General features: G+C 42.0%; 2 protein-coding genes across 6 annotated transcripts in view; one reads left to right on the top strand and one right to left on the bottom strand.

Annotated features, from left to right (window-relative positions):
• LOC127421077 (protein argonaute-4-like) overlaps positions 1-14,871 on the bottom strand; it is a 31,237-nt gene extending 16,366 nt beyond the window's left edge. For 2 of the 4 annotated variants that reach the window (XM_051663818.1, XM_051663816.1), the window contains exons 1-10: positions 14,441-14,870; positions 4,229-4,400; positions 3,887-4,007; positions 3,510-3,691; positions 3,119-3,255; positions 2,881-3,015; positions 2,094-2,181; positions 1,438-1,585; positions 1,215-1,334; positions 964-1,125 (exon numbers count right to left, since the gene is read on the bottom strand). In XM_051663818.1, coding sequence (XP_051519778.1) covers positions 964-1,125; positions 1,215-1,334; positions 1,438-1,585; positions 2,094-2,181; positions 2,881-3,015; positions 3,119-3,255; positions 3,510-3,691; positions 3,887-4,007; positions 4,229-4,400; positions 14,441-14,459 — 1,284 coding nt within the window. In that variant the 5' untranslated portion in view covers positions 14,460-14,870. Of the gene's footprint in view, positions 1-963; positions 1,126-1,214; positions 1,335-1,437; positions 1,586-2,093; positions 2,182-2,868; positions 3,016-3,118; positions 3,256-3,509; positions 3,692-3,886; positions 4,008-4,228; positions 4,401-14,440 lie in introns of all 4 variants that reach the window. The other 2 variants (XM_051663815.1, XM_051663817.1) reach the window with 2 other exon arrangements.
• Positions 14,872-15,001: 130 nt separating this feature from the next.
• Positions 15,002-27,679, top strand: LOC127421078 (claspin-like). 2 transcript variants are annotated; one of them, XM_051663820.1, is made up of 24 exons: positions 15,002-15,532; positions 15,991-16,105; positions 16,283-16,626; positions 16,728-16,883; positions 16,997-17,053; positions 17,151-17,223; positions 17,337-17,439; positions 17,538-18,094; positions 18,231-18,419; positions 18,527-18,684; positions 18,857-19,023; positions 19,104-19,156; positions 19,252-19,436; positions 20,707-21,232; positions 21,336-21,396; positions 21,508-21,601; positions 21,694-21,788; positions 21,962-22,123; positions 25,724-25,845; positions 26,017-26,144; positions 26,216-26,342; positions 26,531-26,607; positions 26,829-26,990; positions 27,347-27,679. In XM_051663820.1, exons 2-24 carry the CDS (start codon positions 16,045-16,047, stop codon positions 27,461-27,463), a joined length of 3,774 nt encoding a protein of 1,257 aa, XP_051519780.1. In that variant the 5' UTR covers positions 15,002-15,532; positions 15,991-16,044; the 3' UTR covers positions 27,464-27,679. The 2 variants fall into 2 exon arrangements, with proteins under 2 accessions (XP_051519780.1, XP_051519779.1); XM_051663819.1 differs by having other exon boundaries at positions 15,002-15,509.
• Positions 27,680-27,999: the final 320 nt, after the last annotated feature.

A 27,999-nucleotide genomic window follows, 5' to 3' on the forward strand; every position in this document is an offset into this window, starting at 1 on the left:
TCCATATTAAAATGTATGCTTATTATGATCTTCTTTGAAGTGTTTATGAAGTGCTCTCGTGCGCTGGACATTTTTTCAAGTGAGTTTCTTCATGCAAAACAGCCTAGTGAAAAATGTGAAGTGACGTCACTGACAGGGCTTCTCCATGCTCGCCACAAATATCCAACTAATCAATAATGAAATTAGTTGTCGATTTTCATTATCGATAATTATCGATTCTATCAATTAGCTGTTGCAGCCCTATAGATAACTAATATAAAAGACAACAGAAAAGGCCCTGAAGACTGGAGCATCATACAAATATTGGGGTTACAACAGTAGACAATTCACATTTAATTTTAAAGCATTCATGGCAAGCAAAAAAAAGATTTAGATCAATAAATTACAATAATGTTAGTGATTAGTGAAAATTAGTAGAGAAGATACAAGGTTGCAGATCTCTTTATATAAACCAGTTTCTCTTCAACAAGAGTTAAAAAAAAAAAGACCAAATCACAGATCAAACTGTACTGTTTGCAAAGAGGTATGCAATCCTTCGAGTTTTTCATTTCATGGGAATGAAGACAAGACTCTATTGGCAACTGAAAACGGTAACAGTAAAATTATTCATTATAAATCAATTGAAGAATGATGCAACATCTTAAAAGCTCCATTTGCACAAGTTAAACAAATTCAGATGCACATCTACAGATCATTACATTAATGAATTACAACTAGATGTGTGTGTGGTATTTAGCAGTATTCCCACTGATCCAATTAACAATCATTAAGCTAAAACCGCATGTGCAGTCATTTGCTTTGACCTCCAAATGGCAAGACGGAAACACAACAGTGGAGCCTGATCATCATTCACTTGGTTAGCCCATTCATCCCACCACCAGACTCACTCGCAGAGCCATGCACACACATGTCATTAATCCCAGTCCACCCATACTCACCCTGCACCCGAGACCCAGTACTCACCCTGCTACAGTCCCTCCCAGTGTCTGTACTCATTCGGCCCCCATACTGAAGCATGGGCGCTGGGAGGACCCGCCCAGTCACCTCTGTCATGTCATTGTGCACCACGATGCCGAACTCTTTCAGGTAAGGGTCGGGCCCGCCCACCATGCTGTTGCTTTTGACCTGAAAGGGTTTACATGAGCTTTAATGGTGAAAGCACTTAAAATTATATTATAAATCAACAAATTTCACCTTGTTTCTATGCAACTTACCAGTCTGCTGATCTCTTCCTGTCGGTCTGGGGCAGAGCGGGCTGTAGCTTTGATCATGGTGGAGGTCTGATTATCTGTTAGTTTCTTTATACAGCGCTGTCCTGCCACTATATTACAAACCTTTATGGGTGAACAAAGTGACATTACATATTCAATGCAGTTGTTGGTACATAAATGGAACATGTGAGAGTTAGGGAAACTCTTCATATGTTGGGGCGCTCACCTCAAGGGGTAAGTAGGTGTGCTTCTGTTCCTGCCCCACCTGAAGGCAGGGCAGATGGGGGTATTTGAGCTGCAGGCTGTACTTTTGCTTGAAATACTGGGCAACCGTGCACTCCATTGCTTGTCCGTTCTCTAGCTGCAAAGGAAATCTGCAGGAATAGACAGAAATATAAGAGGAAATGCAACCAACTGTTGGGTGCATCAAAGACTATACTATGCATGACAATTAACGTTTAAATTGAGAAGCTTTCAATGAGAAAAATGTCATATTTTGCAAAGGCTATTAAAAAGTAATAGTTTACCCAAAAATGCAAATTGTCATAATTTACTCACCCTTCCAAACTTTTATGAACACACATGCCACTGTGAATGAGCTTTTCTCAACGGATGTTTCGATTTCAACTGAAAATGACTAAATAGCGTAGTATTATTTATCTAAACATATCGTATGCCTTCAGAAGACTTGGACTTCTTTTATGATGCTTTTGCGTACTTTATTCAGCTTTGAAATGAGTCACTAACAACTGCCATTGTACTGAACTTTCCTTTAGTGCTCTGCATATGAAATATAGGTTGTGAGAATTGAGGGCGAGTAAATTATGAAAGAAGCGAGTATTTGGCTAAACTATTCATTTGAAATGTTAAAAAGACACTAACGTCTGATGGCTGGCTGGGCGGCGTGTGACATTGCACACACGGTATTTCCTCTTCATCTGACCACAATGTGTGACCTCAACTTTCAGTCCTGCTCAAAATGCAAAAAACACTTCAGCAACTCAGATACAATTTATCCAACAATCTGTTAAATAACCATAGCCAGAAAGCCCATGACTTGGTACAGAATACTTTCTAATAATAACAATTTGTAAATGTGATTATGACCCTACAAGGGGTTGCACAGACTAGACTACTATAACAAATGTAGTCAACACTGTCAGCCATAAGTCAACTAGTTGCTTCCCACGAGATTCACAAAACGCATCTGTGGGAAACACAGCTGGTGTGAAGCCTGATGGTTCTGCACCGAATAAGCAAAATGGCTCAAATGTACTTTGATAAAGATGACACAAATGCAACAGTAACCTCCATTATATGCAAAGGGAACTTCAAACATAACAGAAATACTAGCGCTATGCATTTAAAAAAAAAAAAAAAGGCATCCTGTAACCATCTGAACAAACTGCTGCAAGAGGAGAAAACATTTTTACGTTAGCTTTTTTTAGGTTAACTTTTAGCTACATTATAGCTCTACGAATACTTACCTATTGTTGCACAATTCTAATAAAAAGGTGTTTACAAGGATAACATAATGGTTGATTTTAATTCCATCCATGATGTCACGACTAGTCGAATTCGGCTCGACTAATGGGCTTGACTAGTTGACTACTAAAAATGAGTAGTCATGCAACCCCTTGATACTACAAAAACCTACCCCACCCCGCACCTCTGATCTCCTTGGTGAACTTGACGCGTTGTGAATCTGTGAGGGGCTTGGTCTGCTCGTTGATGTTCTGGATGTCCAAAACCTCACACATGAACTCAATGACGGGCTGGGCTCGGTAGAAGGCTGTGGCTGACACTGAAGCATGTAGAAATAATAATAATAGAGTTGAGCTGCAGCATATTTTCTAAATGCAAAGAAACATACAGAAGGATGCAAGTTCTGAAGACAAAACTCATACCATCTATGTTGAGCATCATGTTCCACATAGCTGGACGGACAGACTGATGGAACCCAAACCAGACCTCCCGCCCACCTCCAAGCGGGTGATAGTAACCCTCTGGTGGAGAGAAAAAGGAACGACCTACTGGAGTATACCTGTATCAAAAGATGCAAAATATGTCTTCAGTAGTCACCTTCTGCATTATTCAAAACTGCTCAGATGTTTGAATTTAGACAAATAAAAACAAATGGCATACAAAAATATGGAGGAAATTTTGCAGTCATTCAGAACTAATTTTTTGGCTTCTACCAAGAACAAAATTAAAAGGATAGTTTAACCAAAAATATTAAATTGAGTCAAAAATGTGTATTAAAGAGTAAATAGACAAAAACTAGAGACTGTGACTCACCGCATGGAGGGCAGGTGGCGAGTGATGACATCCAGAGCCTGTACAGAATCCTCAGGAACCTCATTTAGGTGACCAGACAGAGCTTCCAGTAGCATCTGCAGACTCACTACTGATACCCACTGCAGAGACACCTTAAAGGTCTGATCCTTCCCCTCACCAGGCAACGTCACCTCCAGATCCACCTGAATCACACAGTAAGAACAAGAGACTAATTGGATACACAATTTTTTTTTAGATTTCAGAAAAAACATTTTCTTCTGTCATTTAAGAATTTAATGCATGAGGATAAATATTTGTTCCACCGTTTACACATTTGGAACACAACTAAAGTTGCATTTCTTGCACATTTCAATCATTTATTTTCATGCTTTCCTTACCCGGTCTCTGCCGATGGGCAGCGGGTGAGCCGTGTACATGTTCCTCTTGCCATCATAACCAGGTTGCCTGTCCCCAAAGATCTGCATCTTAAAATGTCTCACCATTGTGTCCACCACCTCTCTGTGGAATAGAATATATTCCAAAATTGCAGCCACAGTGGATTTAAATTTTTTCCAGAAAGTTGGACTGCAATTTTGCAAACTGCTGTCATCGCACTTACATTTACAGATACACAAAGGTTTGCGATTTTACAATCATGTACTCAAAAAGCTGTCCGTTAGTTGAAAAGGAATGCAAATCCTTTCTACTTGCACCATGCAAACCTTCTTCAGCCCACTCACCTGTTAACTCTGCGAGGTCGCTTTTCAGGCTTGATGTCGATGTCATAATGGTAGACGTCGATCTTGGGGATCTGCACCTGGAAGTGATTGGCCAGCAGGCGAATCGGCTTCCCCACCGTACCCAAGCCGGGTCGGCGTGGTGGCTGGAAGAGGGAGGTAGGGGCAGGCGGGCCTGGACGAAACACATTAATTCAGAAAAAATATAAGACATTTTTCTCTCTATTTTCTTAGAGCTAAAGTGTGTAATTTCTGCACCACTACAGTCACCAAACAGGACTGCTTAAATAAAAATTATTTTCAGACAGGTTTCCCAAATACCCTCCTATAACAAGTTCACAAGGAGGGGAAAGGAGGAAGAGGGAGACCGTGAAACCAACTCGCTTTTCAGCAGACTTTAATAAACACGCTCTCGGGGTGTGTGTGCGTGTGCAGCTCTCTCTCTCCGTCTCTGGCATCTGGCTCGCTCTTAATTCCCTCTCCAACTCTCTCTGCAATGACAAGCAGCTGTTAGAGATAATCAATGACAGGTGATGATCCTTACCATTCTCATCTCCCGATCTCGCTCTCCATTCACAAGCCAGCGCTCAATGACGTCCCCACCTCCACACGCCCCCATCGCCTGACTCAGGCCAGGGAGCCATCCGGCCTGCCCGGTACCCCCCACCCCTCCCCCCATTTCTGGAGAGGAAGTCCGCAACAGCCATCTGCACCCCTGGTATGGTGGACTACCTCAAACTTAAATGGCTAATGAGCCAGATACCAACAGGTGATCCGCGCATTGGTATCCGTCATGCGATGGAGCCACTGGAGCGGGGCGTGGTCTGAACAGAGGGTGAAAGCCCGTCCCAGGAGGTAGCAGCGAAGGGTGGGGACCACTTGATGGCCAGACATTCCTTCTCAATGGTGCTGTACCTCGCCTCTCTCGCCGAGAGCTTCCGACTGATGTACAGCACCAGGTGCTCCTCCTCCTCGACCAGCTGGGACAACACGGCTTCCAACCCCCTGTCCGACGCGTCGCTCTGCAACACAAAAGGAAGAGAGAAATCAGGAAAAATGTAACAACGGCGTGCCACAAAGCGCAGCTTTCACCTGCATGAAAGCCTGTTGGCATGGCTCCATCCACTGGACTGGGTCTGGAGCTCCCTTTCTAGTGAGATCAATCAGCGGCTGGTGACGTCCGAATAATTAAGCACAAACCTTCTATAGTAGCCAGCCAGCCCCAGGAACTGTCCCACCTCTTTTATGGTCTTAGGTCTCGGGCAGGCTGCAATCGCTACAGTAACCCCAGATACCGTACTTCCACCCGTCCAAATGCCCACTTCTTAGGGTTTGCTGTGAGTACCGCCTGTCACAGTGACCTCAGAACAGCCTGCAGATGCTGCATATGCTGCTGCCAATCATTATTGATAATTAACAGCAGCGGAAGCAGAGTGTGGTGGAGGACTCGGTCCATAAGGCGCCGAAACGTAGCCGGGGCCCCGAACAAACCGAACAGAAGGGTCACAAATTGGTTTAAGCCAAATGGTGTGGAAAACGCCGTTTTCTCATGGGACATTGGTGTTAAGGGGATATGCCAATTGCCCTTCGTCAAATCCAGTGTCAAGTAAAAGCAAGCCGCACCCAACCGATCGAGCAGTTCATCAATACGAGGCACTGGATACGCGTCAAATTTAGACACCACGTTGACTTTCCTATAATCCACACAGAACCGGACCGAGCATCACTCTTCGGAACAAGCACCACCGGGCTGGCCCAGTCACTGTGGGATTGTGCTATTACCCCCATAGAACATGGCCTTTATTTCTTCCTGAACCACTTTTTTTTAGTGCTCGGGCAATCGGTAGGGATGACTGCGTACCACTACCCCTGGGTTTTTTCAATATGGTGGTCTTTGAGGTTCGTATGACGGGAAGAGGCGAGAACACGTCTGAGAATTCTCTTTGCCACGTCTGTGATTGCAACGGTGAGAGGTGGTCTCCGATAGCGACCGGGGTGCCTAAATCGGCTTTTAAGTTCACCTCCGGCCCGAGCACCTCCCTCTCTGGAACCACCAAAAACAAGGGGACCACCTCAATCCTATCCATTCATATCACCTCATAATCGAATTCCCCAACTTGCCATGTGACTTCAATGGGCCCTTGCCACTTTGCAAGTAATTTAGAGCTTATATAGGTAGTAATACAAGGACTTTATCTCCTTGTGTAAATTCCTGTAGCTGAGCTCCCGTTACACAGCCGGAACTGACGTTCTTGAGCCTGTAGTAAATTCTCCTGTGACAGCTGACCCAATGTGTGGAGCTTTGCTCTCAGGTAAAAAACATATTGAATTTAGTTTTTGCTGTTTGAAGGTCCCTCATCCCAATTTTCCCTCACGACATCTAAGACACCGCGAGGCTTACGCCCATACAATAATTCAAACAGGGAGCACCCCATGGAGGCAATTCAGAGCACCTTCGTGCACGAACTTACGAATCATGTTTTTCAGGGTTTGATTAAACCGTTCGACCAAGCCGTCCATTTGTGGGTGGTATACGCTGGTCCGAATCAATTTAATACCCAATAATTCATACAGCTCGCGTAGTGTACGTGACAAACGCAGTGCCCTGATCTGTGAGAATTTCTTTTGGAATCCCCACTCTGGAGATGATTTTGAAGAGTGCCTCTGCAACATTGCATGCTGAGATATTCTGAAGTAGTGCCTCTGTGCAATATCACGTTGCGTAATCCACCAGGACTAACACAAAGCGATGCCTGCGTGCCGTCCCTTCTAATGGCCCGATGAGGTCCATGCCAATTCTTTAGAAGGGAACCTCGATCAATGGAAGGTGGTGCAATGGCGCTTTTGGAGTGGCCACTGGATTCACCAACTGACATTCACGGCATGCTGCACAGCACCTGCGAACATCCCCGTGAATGCCCGGTTAATAGAAACGGGCCATCAGATGGTTTAGTGTTTTTTCCTGCCCCAAGTGACCTGCCATCGGATTATAATCAGTTAGTACTCTTCGGTACTAACAATTGGGTTGTATCCTCTTCTGACTGAGCATCCTGTGTCACTCGATACAACCGATACACTGAGCCAAGTGTCAGTGATCGGAAGCGTTGGCACTGTTGCTCTGGTGTCCAGCCACCCCGCTGCAAGATGGCTTTCTTTAGATCTGCATACACCAGGAGGTTCTCTGCTGGTAATAGTTGCGCCGCGAGTTTGGTCTCCCCAGACTACAGTGGTAATACAGTTGGCCAACTGCATGCCCCTGCCGTTCAAAGAAGGCCTCCAGTTCGTCTTGGGTCCCCATCTTGACAAGAGGAACATGGGGCGAGGCAGTCATGGGGGGGGGCAGCTGCCGGTCATTCGCTTGGGCCTGGATAAGCACGATGAACCACTACTCCTCCTCTGTGCACAACTCGAGGAGGGCCTTATGCTGTGACTAGTGGATGCTGGCGAGGGTCTTGAAGACTTCCTCCAGTGGTGAGGCATCCATGGCGACATTCTTCCTCCTTAAGTCCCGGGTTTCAGCACCAGTGTAACAAGTTTACAAGAAGGGGAAGAGGGAGACGGCGAAATCCAACTCAAAAGGTAAATGTATTTTTCCAATTCAAAACTCACTTTTCAGCGGACTTTAATAAACACACTCTCAGGGTTAAAACAGGGTGTCCAGCTCTCTTAAAATCCCTCTCCAACTCTCTCTGCAATGGCAAGCAGCTGTCAGAGATGATCAATGACAGGTGATGATGCTTACATTCTCATCTCCCGAACTTGCTCTCCAATCACAAGCCGGCACTCAACCACGCCCCCACCTCCACACCCCCTGTCTGTCACTGGTCGAACAAACAGATAGCTCCACCCCAAACTGAGTGTTGCTGTCGTGCTGGTTGGGATACTCAAATGGAGCAATGTTTGATGGCATCACTGTGCCACAGTGTTGGCACTTCGGGGAAATTAGTGATGAAATGGCTTAGTTATTGTAGTCTCTTCATATCCAGTTGGGATAGGAATGTTGGTATAATTATTTTATGGTATAAAACAATTAGACATTTTAGCTTTAATGAAGAAAAAAGGCTTATATTAGTAACTCACAAATTGACTCCGTAGCACCTAAGAACAGACAGCTGACACCTACCATATCCTGATATCCCCTTTATTTCATAAAAATACAATAGGATGAATGTCAGGCTTTCAGATTGATCAACACTGAGACACAGACAATCATGATACCAACAAATTAACAATGCAACGTGACATCCAGGGTCCTTGACCTTTAACCCCTCGATGGAGAAATAAAAAAATATAACAAAATAAAGAACAATAACACCCAATCATTAATGTTCCACTCCCAGTCTGCCCCATACAAAACATCCAGACAAAGAAAAGTGTGTCCACTGCAGACAGACAGCAGCAGGGTAATTTGGGGGGTTCTGGAATTAAAGGTCGTTTGTGACCGAAACACTTGCCTGCTAGAATTTTGGAAATCATAAGTAGACCCACGTAGAATCTGTGCACACAGAGCTCAGCTATACAGATTTCTGAAAAATGCACAGAATGCCCAACATTCACAATGTTCTTAAAATCCTTCTCTTTTTTCATGTTTGTTTTTAAATATTTTGGCTAAATTGTTTATGCGTTCAGCTACCAATAAGAGTGAAATACTCAAAGGCTGTCAAATTTAAACTTGAATATTTGTAGAATTTTATTATAAACATGCATTTTTGAATGCAAAACCTGTGGTCAAATCTGTGGTTTACGTGTGCGAAGCACTGATAATGACTTGTCCTGTTGTGTCTTGCACTCTTATCAGCGTCTTTCAGCATAAGGAATATGTTTTAAAATGCTGTGACTGGACAGGAGTTCAATTTCGAAAAAAACATGCTTTGAGATCCCTGTGTTCTGTGGTACCACTGGTATTTTGAAACTTGAGTACTGTGGTAGTACCAGGGCATCAGTATACCGTGCAACACTAAGTTAGGATATAACTGTCCATTGAAGTGTTTTTCTTTTTTCCTTTAGATTTGAGAAAATGAACTGGCTACGGTAAATCTTTTGGTTTTATAATTTTACACTGTTTAGTTTAAAATGGAATGCACTTTTGTTAACAGCCAGGCATGTTCTTTTTAAACATGGTGCTGTTTGGTTTATATCTATTCATTGCACCCTCTTGCACCCGCAGCAGACAACGTCGATTTAAATCTCGTGATCACATAGGTCTTGTAGCTTTTTCCCCTAACTGAAAAAAAAAAAAACCCTACAGTGCTAGCTCCATTTAACACATTTCACAATGTTTAAATCCATTCTGCACAATTCCATGATTCCCCCAAAAATCAGCGTAGAAAATGAGAAAAACTTCTGATTCAGTATGGGCTTCCTGTAAAGTTAACAGCTTGCAATAAGTGACCAGTGTATTTTTTTCTGTTATAAAAGTGCACCCATACACCATCCAAAATACCTATCCACCAAAAGTTGTTTTTTTTTTTTTGGCAGCTTTTACACTGTGTACAATCTTTTCCCTGATGCACAAGAATTTCAAAAACTGTGTTGTTATTTCATAAAATGCAATCATATTAGAACAACCTGAAGCTATGCAAAAGACCTGTTAGACTCTTCACTTCCATATTGCAAACTGTATAATCAAGGGAACGGGTTGGGTGGGGGGTTGGGTTGATGATTCTGAGGCCCATCAGCGTGACATGATGTACCTCTTTGTCAAACCGCTGAGTGGTTTGCAGGGGTCCAAGCCCCTCACAGACCTACACGCTCCAGTTAGCAAGCCAAGCGGCAGGAAGAACAATTGGGAGCCTCTAAACCGCTCTGTCTCTTCCACATACTGTCTGCCTATTGCTCCCCCTCCTCCAAACGCCTTCTATTGAATAAAGAGCTCTGATCATACAGACAACTACAGCACAAAGGCGGCTGGGGTGAATAGGATGATGAAACCAGCATAAGGTCCCCAACATTCATCAAAAACAGCAAGGGCTCTATATTTAGGCCACTCAGCTGTTACGCTTCACACCAGGATGGGATATCAGGCACGATCGGCAGACAGAATGCTGGAAGTGGGCTGTTGTTACCTTTAGTCCGCAATCAGTTTCACGGCACACATTATCGTGTCTGGGCTTCCTGTGGTATCCTCATGCTTCCTATCGAGTTATGGGTAAGGTAGCCAGTGAACAAATAGGCACTGGAACGCTTTTTTGTGCCTCTGGGCCAGAAGAACAAACAACCGCCTGATGGTCCATTCATATGAAGTGTAAAGGTATATTCGGAACTGAATACTGAATGGAATTGAACTTGCATGGAATACAATGTAAATTGCCAAATATTACTATTAAAAATAGTAAGTGAAATCTAAGACATTACTCCACACAGATATTTTTTTCAAAACGTAGTAGGTCACATTGTACTCAACATGACCTCATCATAAATTTATTTTTCCTTTTTTTAAAGTACAATGTTTGGAGTCAAATCAAATAATCAAAATAGTTATAAATGAGAGGTCATTATGCACCTTGCAATATGGGATACAGTGCAGCTTGCTTTATTGATACTGCATATTTTGGCAATATAATTATTAATCTGGGAATTGGCCTGCCAATGGAAACGTGGCTATTAAGTCCCATGTCACAGGCAGTTCACCTGGATTACACAGCAGATTCTAGACATTACAAAGAAATGCAGGATCCGTGTTACCAGCACACAGAATTAAAAAAAATGATCACTCTCATTTATGATTTAGTCACCTTTATGCTGTCTCAAACTTGTATGACTTTCTTCAGCAAAACACAAAAATATTTTGGAGATACGATGTGAATATATCCATACAATCCAGGTCAATGGGGTCCAACACTTCCCAAGCTCCAAAAAGGACATAAAGACATCATCATGGTAATCCATATGATTCAAGTGGTTTAATCAATGTCTTCCCAAGCAATACGATAGGTTTTGGGTTAGAACAGACCAAAATGTAACTTTTTATATTTATATATATATATATATATATATATAAATAAATCTTGCCATCATCAGTCTACTAGGTGTGACCACTGATGCTTGATTACACTTCCTTGAGCCTAGTAGTCAGCAGATATCAACAATTTCTTCCCTTCTGAAGACTGGTAGTGTTGGACCCTTTTGACTTGCATTGAATGAGTATATTCACAGCATATCTCCATCAAATATATTTTTTGCGTTCTTGATTCAAGTGATTAATTTTCTTATTAAAATCATCATGCTTTACAATGTAAGAGCAACCGTGTTTTACTCATCATGAAAGCTACACCAACCTAGTTAAAAGGTTAGATTTTACCCCCTGTAAGGAGAGGTAAAAACATGCCTATGTGTTGTTTTGAATCAAAGTACGCATATATATATATATATATATATATATACACATATACATACACACACACACACACACACACACACACACACACACACACACGTTCAAATGTTTAGGGTCACATTTTTTATTTGTTTTCACATTTTAGAATAATAGTAAAGTCATCACAACTATGGAATAATAGAAATGGAAATATGGGAATTATGTTATGACTAAAAAAAATACAAAATAAATCAAAACTATGTTATATTTTAGCATCTTCAAAGTCGCCACACTTTTCTGCTAAATCTAGGCAATGTACTCTTGACATTTTCTCAACCAACTTCTTGAGGTATCACCCTGGGATGCTTTTTAAACAGTATTGAAGGAGTTCCCATCTATATGCTGGGCACTTATTGGCTGCTTTTCTTTATTATTTGATCCAAGTCATCAATTACAAAAAAATTTTAAATAACATTTTAGTTTTGTAATTAGTAAATTAATATTTTGGCACAATTATATTTTTGTCTACAAAACTAATTTCAAACATTTAAGCATACGCCTTCAGATCAAAAGGTTTTTAAGATCATGAGAAACATTTCAGGCAAGTGACCCCAAACTTTTGAAAGGTAGGGTATGTATGTGTGTATATATATATTTATTATATGTGTATAACATTGTGTGTGTGTGTGTGTGTGTGTGTATATATATATATATATATAAACACATACACACAGATCAACCAAAATATTAACACCAGTTAATGTTCACATCAACCATTAGAATGGGGGGGAAATGTGATCTCAGTGATTTGGAGCGTGGCATGATTGTTGGTGCCAGATTAGCTGGTTTGAGTATTTCTGTAACTGCTGATCTCCTGGGATTAACACACATAACAGTCTCTATAATTTACTTCGAATGGTGCCAAAAACAAAAAAACATCCAGTGTTAGTTAATTTTAATTAGTAAGTGGGGCCAGGGTAGCTCAGCAAGTATTGACGCTGACTACCACCCCTGGAGTCGCGAGTTCAAATCCAGGGTGTGCTGAGTGACCCCAGCCCGGTTGCTAGGGAGGGTAGTGTCACATGGGGTAACCTCCTCCTATCACAATTAGTGGTTCTTGCTCCCAATGGGGCGCGTGGTAAGTTGTGCGTGGATCGTGGAGAGTAGCACTCCGCGGTGTCCTGCACACCGAGCCATGTGATAAGATGCGCATATTGACTGTCTCAGAAGCGGAGGCAACAGAGACTTGTCCTCTGCCACCCAGATTGAGGGGAGTAAACGCGCCACCACGAGGACCTACTAAGTAGTGGGAATTCAGCATTCCAAATTGGGGAGAAAAAGGGGATAAAAATAATAATAATAATAAATAAAAAAAATAGGCAGTTAGTGAAATTCATTCAGACAGAGGATCTAAAATATATTTGATGTTTTAGATCAGACTATAGAGGAATCTCAGTGCATGATGCTCCACGACTCAAATCTGAAGCCATATGGTGAGCAGCCAGTGGAAACGGAAATCTGTCGACTGATAAAAATACTAACTACATCTCAGAGTCTAATGGCATTTTAGTGCTTATGTGTGAATGGTGTGAACCATGCCACATGTGAACAGCATATGTGGTGCATTTACCAGTAAAAGTAATCCAACAATTTTGCTGCAATTTACCAGGTTGCATGTGTGAAAGGGGCTATAAAGACATCAGCAGAATGCGTTAACTTAAAGCTACAGCATGCAACCTATTGCTTTCCATCGTTTCTTTATTAAGTGTGCTTTCACAAAGAGCAAATAAAAATATTTGTTTTTCCACATCGGTCCGGTCAACAAACATTATTACATACAAAGCTGAATGAATACAAATAAAGGAAATTAGCAAGAAGACGTAAATGGTTAATGAAAACCATCACTTGAGAGAAGACGTCAAGTCAGATGTTATCAAAAGCACTGAACAGTTTGCTTCGCAAGCACATAACATAAAAACATGCATAAGGCAGCGCAGAGGGCAATAAACACCAGCCACTGCTGATAAGATTCTTTGTTGCCAAATTGACACTGTGGCAGCATGTACTTAAAATCCAAGAGAAACTGAAAAGGTGAAAGATGAATACCTCTCAAAAATAACCAAAATTCAAGATCATAATTGCATGTCACGGTATAAGGGTCGATGCAAAGTCTATTTGTCAGAGGTGAACGAGTTCATTACAGTGACTAAGGCAGGCACGGTCGCTTGTTGTGCAGCATGGAGTCGAGTCCGTGACAGTGGCGCGTAAACTCCCTGTCAACCGTTATCCAGTGGCATGGTCAGCATTTAGGCATAAACAAACGCGCATGGGAATCACACAAAAGCGCCAACAATGACAAACAGATCAGTCGGCGCGCTTAAACTACACCGCACGCGAGCAATCCATTTGCGTTTCCGAGCTCGCGCAACTCATCCAGATCTCTGGGGTTCTGACAACGACGTTTTCACTCACAGAGGCCCTGAAAATCTAATGTATAAAAATGTGTTTACTGGTTATTCATGATACAGGTCAGATAACTTGTTGAATTACAACAGACGCCTGAAGAGGCGACACGGAAGGAAAATGCGTGTGGTTAAATCCCCACCAGCACACAATGCCGTCCTGTCTTCCGCACTGGGCTCGATAAACACTGCGATCCATTTAACGCTCATCCGGTGATAAACACATTTGTTAGCTTTACAGATGCCAGTTCACAGGGGTAGGGGACGATTATCAACAGGTTTATACCGTTAAGACGGGTTTGACAAGCGGACGCGGGCTGATACGGTGATTGTTTTCGTTTTTCAGTCGAGGCCTAAACAGCGCGCTGCCGCGAGACGCGGTGGAGCAGCGCATCGGCCCCGCACTACACTGTCACAAGGCTTATTTTCAGCACTTACCGGGTCCGAGCGCTTCCATGGCCGAGGGCTCTCTCTCCGTCTCTGTCCCGGCCTGGCGGCTCCGTACCGACACTGAAATTGGGGGCGGTATCTCGAAGCTTAAGGTGGCTAATTTAAGAAATTGAAGGATGCGTAGATGTGCAGCGCCGTGTTCAGCCTGCGTTGTCTTCTGAGTGATTTAAAGCAGATCCATGGGATTTGTTAGTGCGCATGCACGGGAACGCGAAATTCGGTTGGTGGACGCGCACATTGACGCACAGGAAAAATGATAAAGGTTTGGGCGGTGTGGTAGTACACAGATCCACAGGCTCTCAGTCAAGTGGCGTTTTGTGTTAAATAGTATGATTTTAGGAACAGCTCATTATATATTTTTAAAACCATGCCTATTTAACTGATTTTCTCAATCCAGGCTGTTTGAATCAGCTGTTTGTTCGTACACTACTACATTTGACAATTGCAGTTGTAAGTGACACTTGACACGTGTATTTACTATCAAATTAATAGTGGATTGGCAAAGCACTAATTATTGGCATGCACTTACCAAAACATTATTTTTATTTTATTTTTAGAATGCGTATTGTGTATACCCAAGGTTCTATAGTTGATTAATTTTTATTGTGGAAATATCTTTGCTCTCAAAGCAACTGGCCTTGTTTGCTGGAGCTCTGTTGTTGTCCATTTACAGTCAGCATTGACCAATCCGACGCGTTGTTGGTTGTTCAGCGTTGACAGTTCTGTCCAATCAGAACAGCTCAAGAGCGCCTAACAACCGTTCATCCAATTGCGAGGCTCGAAAAGAATGACGGAGGCAGTTAAAGAAAGCGCCCGAGACCAGCGCGCGAAGAGTTGAAGCACAATTCGTACAGCCATCGGGCGGGAGATGGATATATACGTTTTGGCATAATAAAACTAACATTTATAAGAAGAATTTATGAGCTTTAAAGTATAAATATTGCGTTTTCTACGTTTATTTGTCTTTGGGGTGGCTGGTTTGTGCAGTTGATGTGGTTTTGTACCGAATAAAGCTCAAGAGTCGACCTAAAAGATGAGCTCCCTTGTCTCTGAGCGGGTAACGTATCTGAACATAATCAAGTGAATAACTTAAATTATATTTGGAAAATAACTGCATTTGTTAAACATGTTAAAATGGATAACTAATTCGCCCAAACATGTAAAAGACATTTGAATGAATTGACCAGGCTGTTGGCATTTAGCTAGCCAGCTTAGCTATTCATCCTGTCTTTTGTAACAAGCAACAACAGGCTTTCAGGCCAGAGGAATAGTGTCTCTGTTTGCTTTTCTTCTGCTCATCTTTCCAAAATGTTAGAATTAATTTTATGTATGTGTTTATTATTGTGTAATTTGGTTGTAGTGTAGTACTCCTAATATATTCAGTTATCATCACCAGTGTAATAATTGTATTCTCTTGTGACCGCAAAGCATGCATAATTCTGTAAATTAACAATTTTTGTGTTCTATTTGCAATGGATTCTCTCGGGATAGTGGATTGAACTCTAGAACTTATTTGAAATGAATGTTGTCATTTATAGCCAGTAGATCTCTTGGCTGAGGGAGGAACAGCTGAGAGAGATTCAGACAGTGGAATGGGCTCACCAATGGAGGAGGCTGTGACTGACACCAACATGGTCACTGAGGAGCAGCAAGGTATGTAAGGGTTATTAAAACATTTTTTTCAGTTTCAACAGAAGCACATTTGAATGTGCATTTCCCGTTTACCTGCCTCCCGCTGTTTGTTTTGTTTTTATTAGTTCCAACAATCCAGTTGCAAAATGAGATGATGTAACAAACTATCCTTACTTCTGCTTTGTTGTCCTCACCTAGATTCAGATGAGGAAATAGCAGTGAGTCGGAAGGGACGCCCTCGAAAGGCACTGCAGGACAGCGACAGCGATGGGGAGCAGGAAGAGGTCGGAATGGCAAATGCTCTGCTCCTGTCAGAGTCCAGCGATGAGGAGACAAAGATCAATGAGACCGAGAGCATCAAAAAGAAGCAGGGGAATAGAATATCCCACATCTCAAAGGATAGCGACGAGAGTGAGCCAGAGAAAGATGATGTTCAAGTCAAGCCAAAAGAAATGAAGAAAAAGAGGGAGAAGTCACAAAGACGCAAAGAAAAAGAGAAGCGCAATGTTGCCCTTGTGAAGCTACTGAAAGAAAAAAACGAAGTGAGTGTTTTTAGAGGACAAGAACATTTCACTGTGACTCTCTCATAGTGTTTTTATATATATATATATATATATATATTTCACATGATTTCTGGTTTTAGGATCCCCCTCCACTCAAAGCGCTTAATGACAGCGGTTGTCTGCTGGGAGACCCTGATCTATTTGATGCCCAGCTGGAGGACGATTCTGAACAACAGTTGGAGGAAGAGTCTCTGGATGCCATCCGATCAGCTGTGAAAAAGAAGGCTAAACGCAAAGTGAGGGCAGAATTTCATGTTCTGTTTTTAACCATGACTACCTCCACGAGACCTAGATCTTCCACTAGAGTCTTGCAGCACTAATTATTGCCTTTTATTCCCCTTATCTACAGCCTCATCTGTCTGAGTTCAGTGGCGACGAGGAACAGGAGAATAAACCACAGCGAAAGGTGGGGGTTTCATTATGATGCTATCTTACTGATTTTGTTTATTGTGTAGCTTAACAAAATGCCAAACATTTATTTTCTGAATAAATTGTGTTCTCAGGAAAGGAAAGCAGCGAAAGCCAGCAAGGAGGCGCTCAAACAGCTCCACAGTGAAAGTCAGAGACTAGTGCGAGGTCAGTGATCCATCACATCCCTTCAAAACTAAAATAAAAGATCAGCTAAATGTGGAATACACCCTTGTTTATTGTCTGAGAATCTCTTGTTTCTTTATTTGCTGTTTTTGCAGAGTCCATGGTCAGTCTGCCATATTACATGCCAGAGCCCAAGAGTATAGACCAGTTCTTTAAGAGAAGACCTCGCCCAGAGGGATCTGCCATGGCTTTGCTAAAGTATGACTTTTAGCCACTTGACTGCTTTTTCACTCTAGTTTGTCCTGTTTCCATTTAGAAGAAGTAACCCAGATATTATTTTGTAATCTGTCCTCAAGGTCTGCCAAGTATCAGGCTTGTATCTTAAAATCCAGTGCAACACCACCTCCAGATCAAGCCAAAACATCCCAGCACATGCCTAAGCAGGACTCAAGCCCTCAGACAGACTTATCTGTGGTGTGCAAAAACCAGTCATCCACCACATCCATGCCTCTAAAAGACACAACCATTAACACTCACCAGGATGCTTCTACTAATGAAGGAGAATCACAAACCTCTGTAAACTCTACTGAAGCACAAGCAGAACCTGAAATATGCACTAATGAACCCAAAACTCTGGGTAAAGAAAGAGACGCTCCCACTGAGAAAGAAACCGAGGGAGTTGAACTTTCAGATCAGGCAAAGCAAACGGTCTCAGCTGAGCAGGCCCAGACTGGTGCTGAGGACTCCGTTCAGGCAGGACCTCCTATTATCAATCCTGAACCAGAGGTACTCAAACCTCGCAAGGATAAGCTGGCTAGGCTAAGAGAGCTTGGTCTAGATCCTCCTCCTGTGGCAAAACTGTGTGCAGATGATGGGGCTTTTGTTCAGCTGGAGCCACCTCAGGAAAACCCAGGTGAGATTGTAGAAATGGCATGATTGTGGTGATAGCCTGATTCCATGGTCTAGTTGATTTTGAAAATGTAGTTTTGTACATCCTTAGCCCTTTCCCACAAATTAATTGTTTTCTTATGTGTGTGTATGTGACGCAGCTTTAAAAGCACTACAAGAACGGTTCATGAAGCATATCCAGCCTGCTCCTCGTGCTAAAGGGGAGCGCACATTGAAGCTTAGTGTGGTGAGAAAAGAGAGTGCCCCCTCTGGACAGGAAGAACTGCACACTGAATCAATCACGATCACAGTCAATGAGGGAAAGGAGGAGCCTGCAAACGCCAAACCAGGTATAATCACTACATTTTCTGCAATGCTCTCAGCTATAGAAGCTTTTTTTTTTTTTTTTTTTTAATCATATTTTCATGTTCGTATATTATGTATTCTTTCTTTGTAGGTGAGAAGCTGGTTCTGTTGAAATCTCGTTTGCAGCAGGCCATGGCCATCCGCAGAAAGGAGGAGAGGGAGCGCAGAGCTGCTCTGTATCGTCTTGACAATGAGGATTGTGAGGAGGAGGAAGAGGAAGCAGAGATGACTGAGTCAGAGGATGAAGAGGTACCAGATATAGGCATTACTTTGGACTCTGTTATTGCAGGATATCTTTCAAAATATTACTTAACATTTTCACTCTTTAAAGAAATGTAGTTTTGCTTGACTACAAATAGCTGATAGCAAATAGCTTTGTAAAGATTTTACATTTTATTCGCTTTGTTTCATTCAATTTCAGGGAGTTGATGAGTTGTTGGGGGGCGGTGATGCTGAGGAGGAGGAAGAAAAGGAGGCAGTGGAGAAGGAGGAAGATGAAGTTTCACTGAAAACATGCCCCTCTCCTACTCCAGCAGACACTGATGGGACACTCATGCTGTTTGCTGGCAACTCCTGCTCCCGCACTGGGTATGTGTTTGTTATGGAGTATGAATGTGTTGCAGTCTATATCTTTAGTTCATACTAACTGAATGTGCCTTTCTGTCCAGGGATGGTTTGAGAAGATCAGGACCAGCTGGCCATGAAACCAACAATAAAATGGGTGAGTGCAAATGCATGTATTACACCCTTCAAGTTGGTATTTTGCCAGCGAGTATGTAGATTTAAAATAAAAATACAAATCTGTTGTCTTCACAGAGGAGGATGACACTCTTTCACTGGCTAAGGACAGTAGTCATAATAGTAGCTTTGAGCTGATGGGCTCAATGATCCCATCATATCAGCCAGTCAGTAGAGTTGCTGGCAGGGGCCTGTCAGCCAGTGCTTTCCGCTCTCCCTCCCCCTGCCTCTTCAGACCCAGCTTCCTCGGCTCTGCTTCAAAGGTGAGACACTCTCCATTGGCTATTTAGGGGTTACCATATGACGTGTGGATTTGCAGTCTCTGAATCTGAGGCCCCCTTTAAACCTAACATTAATATGTTTCTGTGATCGGATCACGATCGGTTCACACTTGACAATATTAAATGACAGGTGTAAATGCACCCACGACGATTTATGATCGGATCGTGATTGGATCACCGAAACCACTTTCGGAGGAGGTCAGGAACAGATTCTGACCACATTCAAAGAATGTGTAAATGCAAATGCATTTTCGTTATCCTGATACAACTACGTAAGTAATTAATGAATTATGTGATGATTTTGTGCTACAGTCATCCGTTGTTAAAGCACTGTGTTGTGTGTTCTTGCCTTTTTCTGTTCATTCAGCCATCGCAATGTGAAGAACACACACTGCTGTCTTGCAGTCTTGTTACACGATCAGTGAAGATCAATGAACAATATTCCATTGGAATACACTTGGAATATCACATTTCTTTCCAAATCCCCACTTGCTCACGTCTCTCCTGTCTTCTAATTATGCTCGTCACACATGAAACCAGTCTTCACTCGCGCGTTTGAGACAAAACACATTTAGCCAAGCACTGAACGCGAGACAAATATCATTACATTTGTTTCGGCGACCCAAAATTTAGCTTTGAGGGCTGCCAAAAAATTTTCAATGAAGGAAACACCCTAGTCTGTTAAAGTGTTAGAAAGCATTTGAATTATCCATCAGTGTTTATAAAATTAGCTAAAAGACAGAGAATTTTCAGTTACCGCAGCCTCTGATGTAATATGTAAGTAGTGTTTTCTGTTTGGGTTATTTTGATTGGATCTCAATGTGATCACCGTGTAAGATGTATTTCACTGCAGTGTATTACAATCCGGCTAAAGAATATTCAGATACTATTCGGATATGAAACGCGTGTCAATGCAAGGTGTAAATGGGGCCTAACATAATTTTGATTTTATTGCTGGTTTTTATCAAATTGAAAATTTGGGTAAGAAATAAGCTTGAGAATAAATAAGTGCCTGATTAATAACAATAAAACTGAACAGATTTTATAAGTGCTCCAAATTGGTGTAACTTCAGATGGAAATACTAAATGTGTAGTGCTTTAAAAGCACTAAAACGATGGCTGCTATACAAGATAAAATGTTTTCAAAAAGTTTATACCATTATGGGAGGTTCCTCAGCGATAAGTCAATATATAATAAATAGGTGAATAAGCATTGTTTAACCAGTGAATTTTTTGTTCCTTCCATCCTCAGAGCTCGGGTAAGGTGTCCGAGCCCTCCCTCTCCCTCCCTGTCGAGGACTCTCAAGACCTTTATGCTCCATCTTCCCCGAGCGAGTCTGCCCTCCCTCCGGCTGGGGACTCTCAGGGTCGCTTCTCATTGGAGGAAGATACCCATTCCCAACTCTTGGATGCCGATGGCTTCCTAAATGTCGGTCCTCGTGGTGCACTCAGCCACTCTCACAAACGGCAGCTCATACTAGACAGCTTGGATGAAAACGCCATGGACGCTAACATGGGTGAACTTTTAGGACTCTGCACAGGGGGCTTTGGCTCAGGGCAGAGCCAGCCTGGGGTCTCTCAGCCTGGGGCAGAGGATGAGCTGCTGGGGTTGTGCTCTGGAGCTTTTTCCACACAGCCTGGAGAACCAGCAGTCAGGCCCAGGGGGAAGAACAAGACCTTGGAGCCTGAGGAGCAAAGAATGGAGAGTCATGGCAGCTCAGATGTAGACATGGACCAGCTGTTAGCTCTCTGTTCTGGCAAGTTCACAGGCAGCCCATGTAAGACTTGGTCTCTGTTACATGTACTGTGGGGCAGTGTATAAGTGTTTAGCTTCTCACACGTTTTTATTTTACCTCTAACTAAATATTATACCTTTTTCAGCTGCTTCATCAGTGCGATCAGTCTCCAGTCCTGCCTTTGAAAAGCCATCTAAAACAAACAGGTACTAAAACCGATTTACATGGATACTTGAAGCCTTGTAGATTTGTTAGTTTTTTTTGTCGCTCCAAATGTATTTGCTTTATATACTCTTAATTTGTGCCCATATGAACAGGAAGAAGAACATAATGGAAGAACAAGAGGATGAGGAAGAGGAAGGTGACTGTGAGTTCCGGCTCCTGTCAGATGTAGACAGCATCAGTGAAAAGGTCAGAAAGAAAATGTTAAGTGCTTTTCTGTCTGCGTGCTTTTGATATTGTTTTTGCAGTGTTAAGTGTTAATAAACTGTTTTTAAATTAAGGAGGAAAATGATGATGAATCGGATGCCGAGGAAGAGGAGAATGAGAATGAAGAAAGAGAAGCAGTCTTTGGGCCTCACCCTGGCAAAAAGAAAATGTAGGTCTAATCTAAACATTTTAAAGACCTTTAATGTACATTTGTTCTACTTGTTAAGAGTTTGAGAAATCTTTTATTGACTGATATTGCATGGTGTTTTTAGGTTTCTACTTGAAAATCAAGGATGTTTACATTTTATTTTAATTTGGTGGATCTGATTTTGTTGCATTTAGACGCCTGGCAGAGTTTGTAGATTCCGAGGCAGAGCTTTCTGGCAGTGATGTGTGCAGTGAGGATGAGGATGATGAGGGCGTTGATGAGTATGAGGAGGAAGACATACAGGAAGAACTGCCATCAGATGAGGAACTGATGGACCAAGTCAACAAAATTCACATGTAAGAAATGGTATCTTTAACTACCACTGACTTTCAGTTGATGTTTTATTGGGTGGTGGAACAGGCAAGTACTTGTTCACCTAACTGACAAAGCAGTTGAGATCACTGATATATAATATAGAACTGGATTGCTCATGACGTTATAACAGTGGAGCCACTGCGCCACCAAATTGCTATGCCTAAACATTCCAATGTCCGTATTGACTTAATAGGAAATCATCTCATTTCAGCGAGTAAACATTAGTCATTCAGTCACCGATTTTATATCTGAAATCTGCATGTACATCCCTACAACGCAAACATCCTAGACTTGTAATTATTTATTTAATTAAAGTCAGGCATTTTTCCTGTTTCTTGAGCAAGTTATGTATATCTTTATCAAACAGTACTTCTAACAAACTTAATCAGCGAACAGATAAGCTGAATATCAACAAGTGCACTGAAACTGAGGTAAGATACAAACATTTTCAGACTTATTTATTGTGAACATTGAAGTGTTTGTTCAGAGTAACTTGCTTTGTTTTCATCAAAAAGTGCCTTGTTCTCACGGTCATTTAAATAAGAGCACGCGCTCTCTTCCTCTATCACACGCACAGCAGGCGCTGAGATTGAGGGGGATACGCAAAGCAAAGTTGGTTAAAATTAAACTTATAAGAGGTTTAAATGGCAAATGAACAGGTATTTATGACATGTATCCATGTATGACTACAGGGAGCACTTCAATATGAAAACAAGCAAATACCAGGCATTTAAGGCGATTTAGAAATCCCAGTCAGACTTTTTTAAAGACCTTTCGGGGATAAAGACATACTGTCACCCTAAACAAGCAGATATACCAGCTTTTCCTACTTGCATTACAACTTGTAGACCGTTTTGACGCTTCCTTTTGTGATCATTGTGCTGCACTGATAGACTTAACACCAGGGCAGGTGAATGCTCTGACATCGCAATCCGTGAATATCTTCTCACTCGTAACAATTATTATCCATAACGAGCAAATTAAACATGATTGAGGGCGAAATGTGACCGTCATATCCAGAAGTCGGAGACGGTGAAACAGGGCCTGTAAGTCATTGATGGTCTATGACAGTTTGGGCATACCAAGATGGCCACTCAAACTCTTATGGTGGCATCACCACCTGCTGGCAATTTACCATTGCGTCAGCGATCCAGTTCTATATAAACGTCCTCTCACTTTCAACTGTTTTTATTTTCAGCAAACTTAACATGTAAATATTTGTATGAACATGAAAAGATTCAACAACTAAGACATAAACTGAACAAGTTTCACAGACAAGGGGGAGGGTTCAAAATCAAAAGGAACAGTCAGTATCTGGTGTGGCCAACAGCTGCATTAAGTACTGCAGTGCATCTCCTCCTCATGGACTGCACCAGATTTGCCAGTTCTTGCTGTGAGATGTTACCCCACTCTTCCACCAAGGCACTTGCAAGTTCCTGGACATTTCTGGGGTGAATGGCCCTAGCCCTCACCCTCCAACCCAACAGGTCCCAGACGTCATGTCAGGATGAGCCTGCAGGAAGGGTACCACATGAGGGAGGAGGATGTCTTCCCTGTAACGCACAGCATTGAGATTGCCTGCAATGACAACAAGCACAGTCCGATGATGCTGTGACACCGCCCCAGACCATGATGGTCCCTCCACCTCCAAATCGATCCCGCTCCAGAGTACAGGCCTCAGTGTAATGCTCATTCCTTCGATAAATGTGAGTCCGACCCTCACCCCTGGTGAGACAAAACCGTGACTCGTCAGTGAATAGCACTTTTTGCCAGTCTTGTCTGCTCCAGTGAAAGTGGGTTTGTGCCCATAGGCGACGTCTGGTAAGGACCTGCCTTACAACAGACCTACAAGCCCTCAGTCCAGCCTCTCTCAGCCTATTGTGGACAGTCTGAGCACTGATGGAGGGATTGTGCATTCCTGGTGTAACTCGGGCTGTTGTTGTTGCCATCCAGTACCTGTCCCGCAGGTGTTATATTCGGATGTACCGATCCTGTGCAAGTGTTGTTACACGTGGTCTGCCACTGCGAGAACGATCAGCTGTCCTTCCTGTCTCCCTGTAGCACTGTCTTAGGCGTCTCACAGTACGGACATTGCAATTTATTGCCCTGGTCACATCTGCAGTCCTCATGCCTCTATGCAGCATTCCTAAAGCATGTTCACACAGATGAGCAGGGACCCTGGGCATCTTTCTTTTGGTGTTTTTCCAGAATCAGTAGAAAGGTCTCTTTAGTGTCCTAAGTTTTTATAACTGTGACCTTAATTGCCTACCATCTGTAAGCTGTTAGTGTCTTAATGACCGTTCCACAGATGCATGTTCATTAATTGTTTATGGTTCATTGAACAAGCATGGAAAACATTGTTTAAACCCTTTACAATAAAGATCTGTAAAGTTATTTGGATTTTTACAAAATTATCTTTAAAATACAGTGTCCTGAAAAAGGGACGTTTCTTTTTTTATGCTGAGTTTATATATATCAGTGGTTGAGATGCTTGTCTGGTGGGTTTGCATTTTACAGTAAAATGTACATGTGGGTATGTTGATCGCTGCCACAGACTTGTAAATTGTTGCAACAAACATGCCACGAGGGAGCTATTTACCAATCTAGGTTAGGTTCCACTGGTACTTTATTTCATCTCAAGAAGCGTTGTCTAAAGGGATAGTTCACCCAAAAATGAAAACTCTCATTATTTACTCACCCTCATGATATCCCAGATGTCTATAGAAAACTATCTTAGCTCAGTAAGTTCTTAATGTAAGTGAATGGAAATATCTCTTTTGAAGCTCCAGAAATCACAGACAGTCAGCATAAACGTCATCCATACGACACCAGCTGTTAAATTAATGTCTTCTAAAGCGACACAATCGCTTTTGGTGCGAAAAAAGTAAATATTTAAGTACTTTTTTTCATTTATTTTTTTATTCCAAATCATGCTTCCGGTCAGCAGCGGTATGCACGTGACTTAATCGCGTTGGCTTTTGAAACACACGAGAACTGAGGCACGTACGTCACAACCAGAAGAGCAGTGCTGTACAAGTGAGTAGGAGGAATGCAGTACATTTTAGATTGGCTGTTATTATCTGTTTCTTTACTCACAATGGTGCTCATCCTTGTGTGCTCATCCTGGATGTTTCAACCGAGTGGAGAATGTGAGATTACATCTGTATCATGGCAACACGAATACATCACAGAAGAGACCACTTGGACTACACTCTCGTGAAGCTTACCCTCATGTTGGATTATAGTTAAAAAGTACTTTTAATCTTTTTTTCACACCAAAAGTGATCATATCGCTTTAGAAGATTTAACCGCTGGAGAAATCTCCATTCACTTGCTTTTTAAGGACCTACTGAACCAAGATATTTTTCTGTTTTTCTTCATTCTGGTAAAGAAAGAAATTCATACACATCTGGGATATCATGAGGGTGAGTAAATAATGAGAGAATTTAAATTTTTGGGTGAACTATCCCATTTAAGCCTGATTGCTTTTAGACAAAATAACTGCACTTTGTCATAAACGGTCATGGTTATTAAAAACACCCTTTAGCAGGAACATGTAACTCATGATGTTCACTCTATAGGAAACAGGTCTTAGATGACGATAAAAGAAGACTGCGACTGTATCAGGAGCGTTACCTTGCTGATGGAGACCTGCACTCTGATGGACCCGGACGAGCTCGCCGCTTCCGCTGGAAAAACATCGGTGAGTTCATCCATTTAAAGTTCTTCTTCAGTATGCTGCTATTGAAAGCTACAAAGTTGATTTTTGCTTGTTTCAGCCAACGGTGGAAAATTATGTAAATAAGTAAACAATGTGATAAATGTGTCAGAAGTACTTTCATGTTGTATATTAATGTGTTTTTGTTTTGACCAGATGATAACTTTGAGTTTGGTGGAATGGGACCTGATGGAGATGAGGAACAGGAGGATGAAGAAGTGGATCAATTGGAGTTACAAAGACGTAAAGAGCGGCTAGAGAGGGAGCAGTGGATAAGAGAGCAGGTATGTGTAAAAAGGACTTTGATGTTGTGTTTGACTGTGTGCACGTGTCTGACTTGCATCCTGTTCTGTAGATTGAAGCTCAGGCCAAAAAGGGTAAAGCTGCAGAAGACACAGAAGACGAAGAAAAGATTGGAGAGGAGGACAGTCAGTTTATGAAGCTGGCCAAAAAGCTAACTGCCAAGACCTTTCAAAAGAAAGGTACACATTGGTAGTATACAAACAGCATGGGCATAAACCATTTTTTCCAACAAGATTGTAGGTTGAAATTTAAATATGTATCTAAAAGAGATTTTATGTTTTAGACGCTGTGATCACTGATATTAATTAGAAATGTTTAACGTTTATTATAGTTTAAATTGGTTTTTCTTCCTCTAACCTGTTTATAGATACTCCAGCTGTTCCTCTGCAAGAGAAGGCAGCTCCCAATACCAACCAGTTCAGAAAGCCATTACAGCCCACTGTGGTCAGTACCCACAATACATCTCTCCACACTCTACTGTTTTGTGCTTCCTGTGTGACCTGAACTTATAGCATATTGGGAAAACTGGGCAGTGGTCATAGATTTTAGTTTATTATTATTGTCTTATTGCCACAGCAACACCACTGTCAGTTTGCTCCGATTGCTCAAAAGATGAAAATACTGTCACAGATTTTTAAATTGTAACTTGTGTTTTGTATCTCCAGGTCAAAAGAGGCTCATTACTCAGTCAGCCTCGAGCAATGTTGCAAAAGTTAGCCAGCATCTCTGACAGCAACCCCTTAGCCCCTCGAAACTCACGAGGTTTCCTCTTCCAAACCCTGTCACCGGAAAAAGAGACACCTGCATCAGAGGGACCAAAAAAACAAGTAATTTTGCTTTGATATTTGCATATTGATATAACTGTAAGATATGGGGAAATAAAGCTAAGGCTTTTTAGCAAAAGGACTGTTTTTAAGAGATTGCTGCGTTTTCTTTAAATAGTTCTTGCATGTAGTTAATAGCTCTACCACAGGATGGCGCTGTAGTCTTAGAACGATAGTAATTAGAGAACTAGTTCAAGTGTCTTGGCACTAAGGAATTAAAGGAACTTTATGTCCAATAAAAACATGCATCTTAACTAGAGATATTAAAATATATATTATTAGTGCCCACGTATTGTACCGTATGATACAGTCCATCTCCTGTTATAATTCTGGGTAAATGAACTTTGCTTATTCCACAGATTAAGAAACGAGGACAGATGGACTCTTTGGCTCCTGCTGCCAAGCGACCATGTCTAGGGAACTCCCTCAAAGCCCCAGGACCACCACGAAGTATTTTCAGCTATCTGGAGAATTGAAGTTGCTTCTGACATCCCTAGTATTATTGACAATTTATAATTATTGGTCCCACAAGCAAACCAAACCACATAATGACTTGGATGTGTTTCTATCATGTAAATATTGTGACCTCCTTTTAAGTGAAATTTATTTGTTTTTATAAAATTGTAAATTAAAGTGTATTTTAAATCATCATTGCTGTATATGTCTATTGCCAATACTTCATGTATAAGCACAGAATCTCACAGCCTCAGTTTCCCCACTGTCATGCTCCTCATGCATCATGTTGATAACAGTATGCTGGTGGGGTTTCAGGATCACTCTGAGAGGACCACCCTGGAGCTCTTGGCACACTCCCTCAGACTACAAATTCATCCTTTCTCACCTGCTCAAACTCTTGAGTTCGTAGTGAGTTAACTGAAGTTTAACCAGTCACAGTCTGAGAGTCACTGGTGGTGATTTCAGATGTCTTATGGCTTGCCTTTTTGCATCTGTAACTCATGAGAGCACTTCTAATCAGCTCTCTTTGAGCTTCTAGGGAGAAGAGCCAGGGTTC

This window comes from Myxocyprinus asiaticus, chromosome 30 (genome assembly GCF_019703515.2).
Source record: "Myxocyprinus asiaticus isolate MX2 ecotype Aquarium Trade chromosome 30, UBuf_Myxa_2, whole genome shotgun sequence".
NCBI lineage: Eukaryota > Metazoa > Chordata > Actinopteri > Cypriniformes > Catostomidae > Myxocyprinus > Myxocyprinus asiaticus.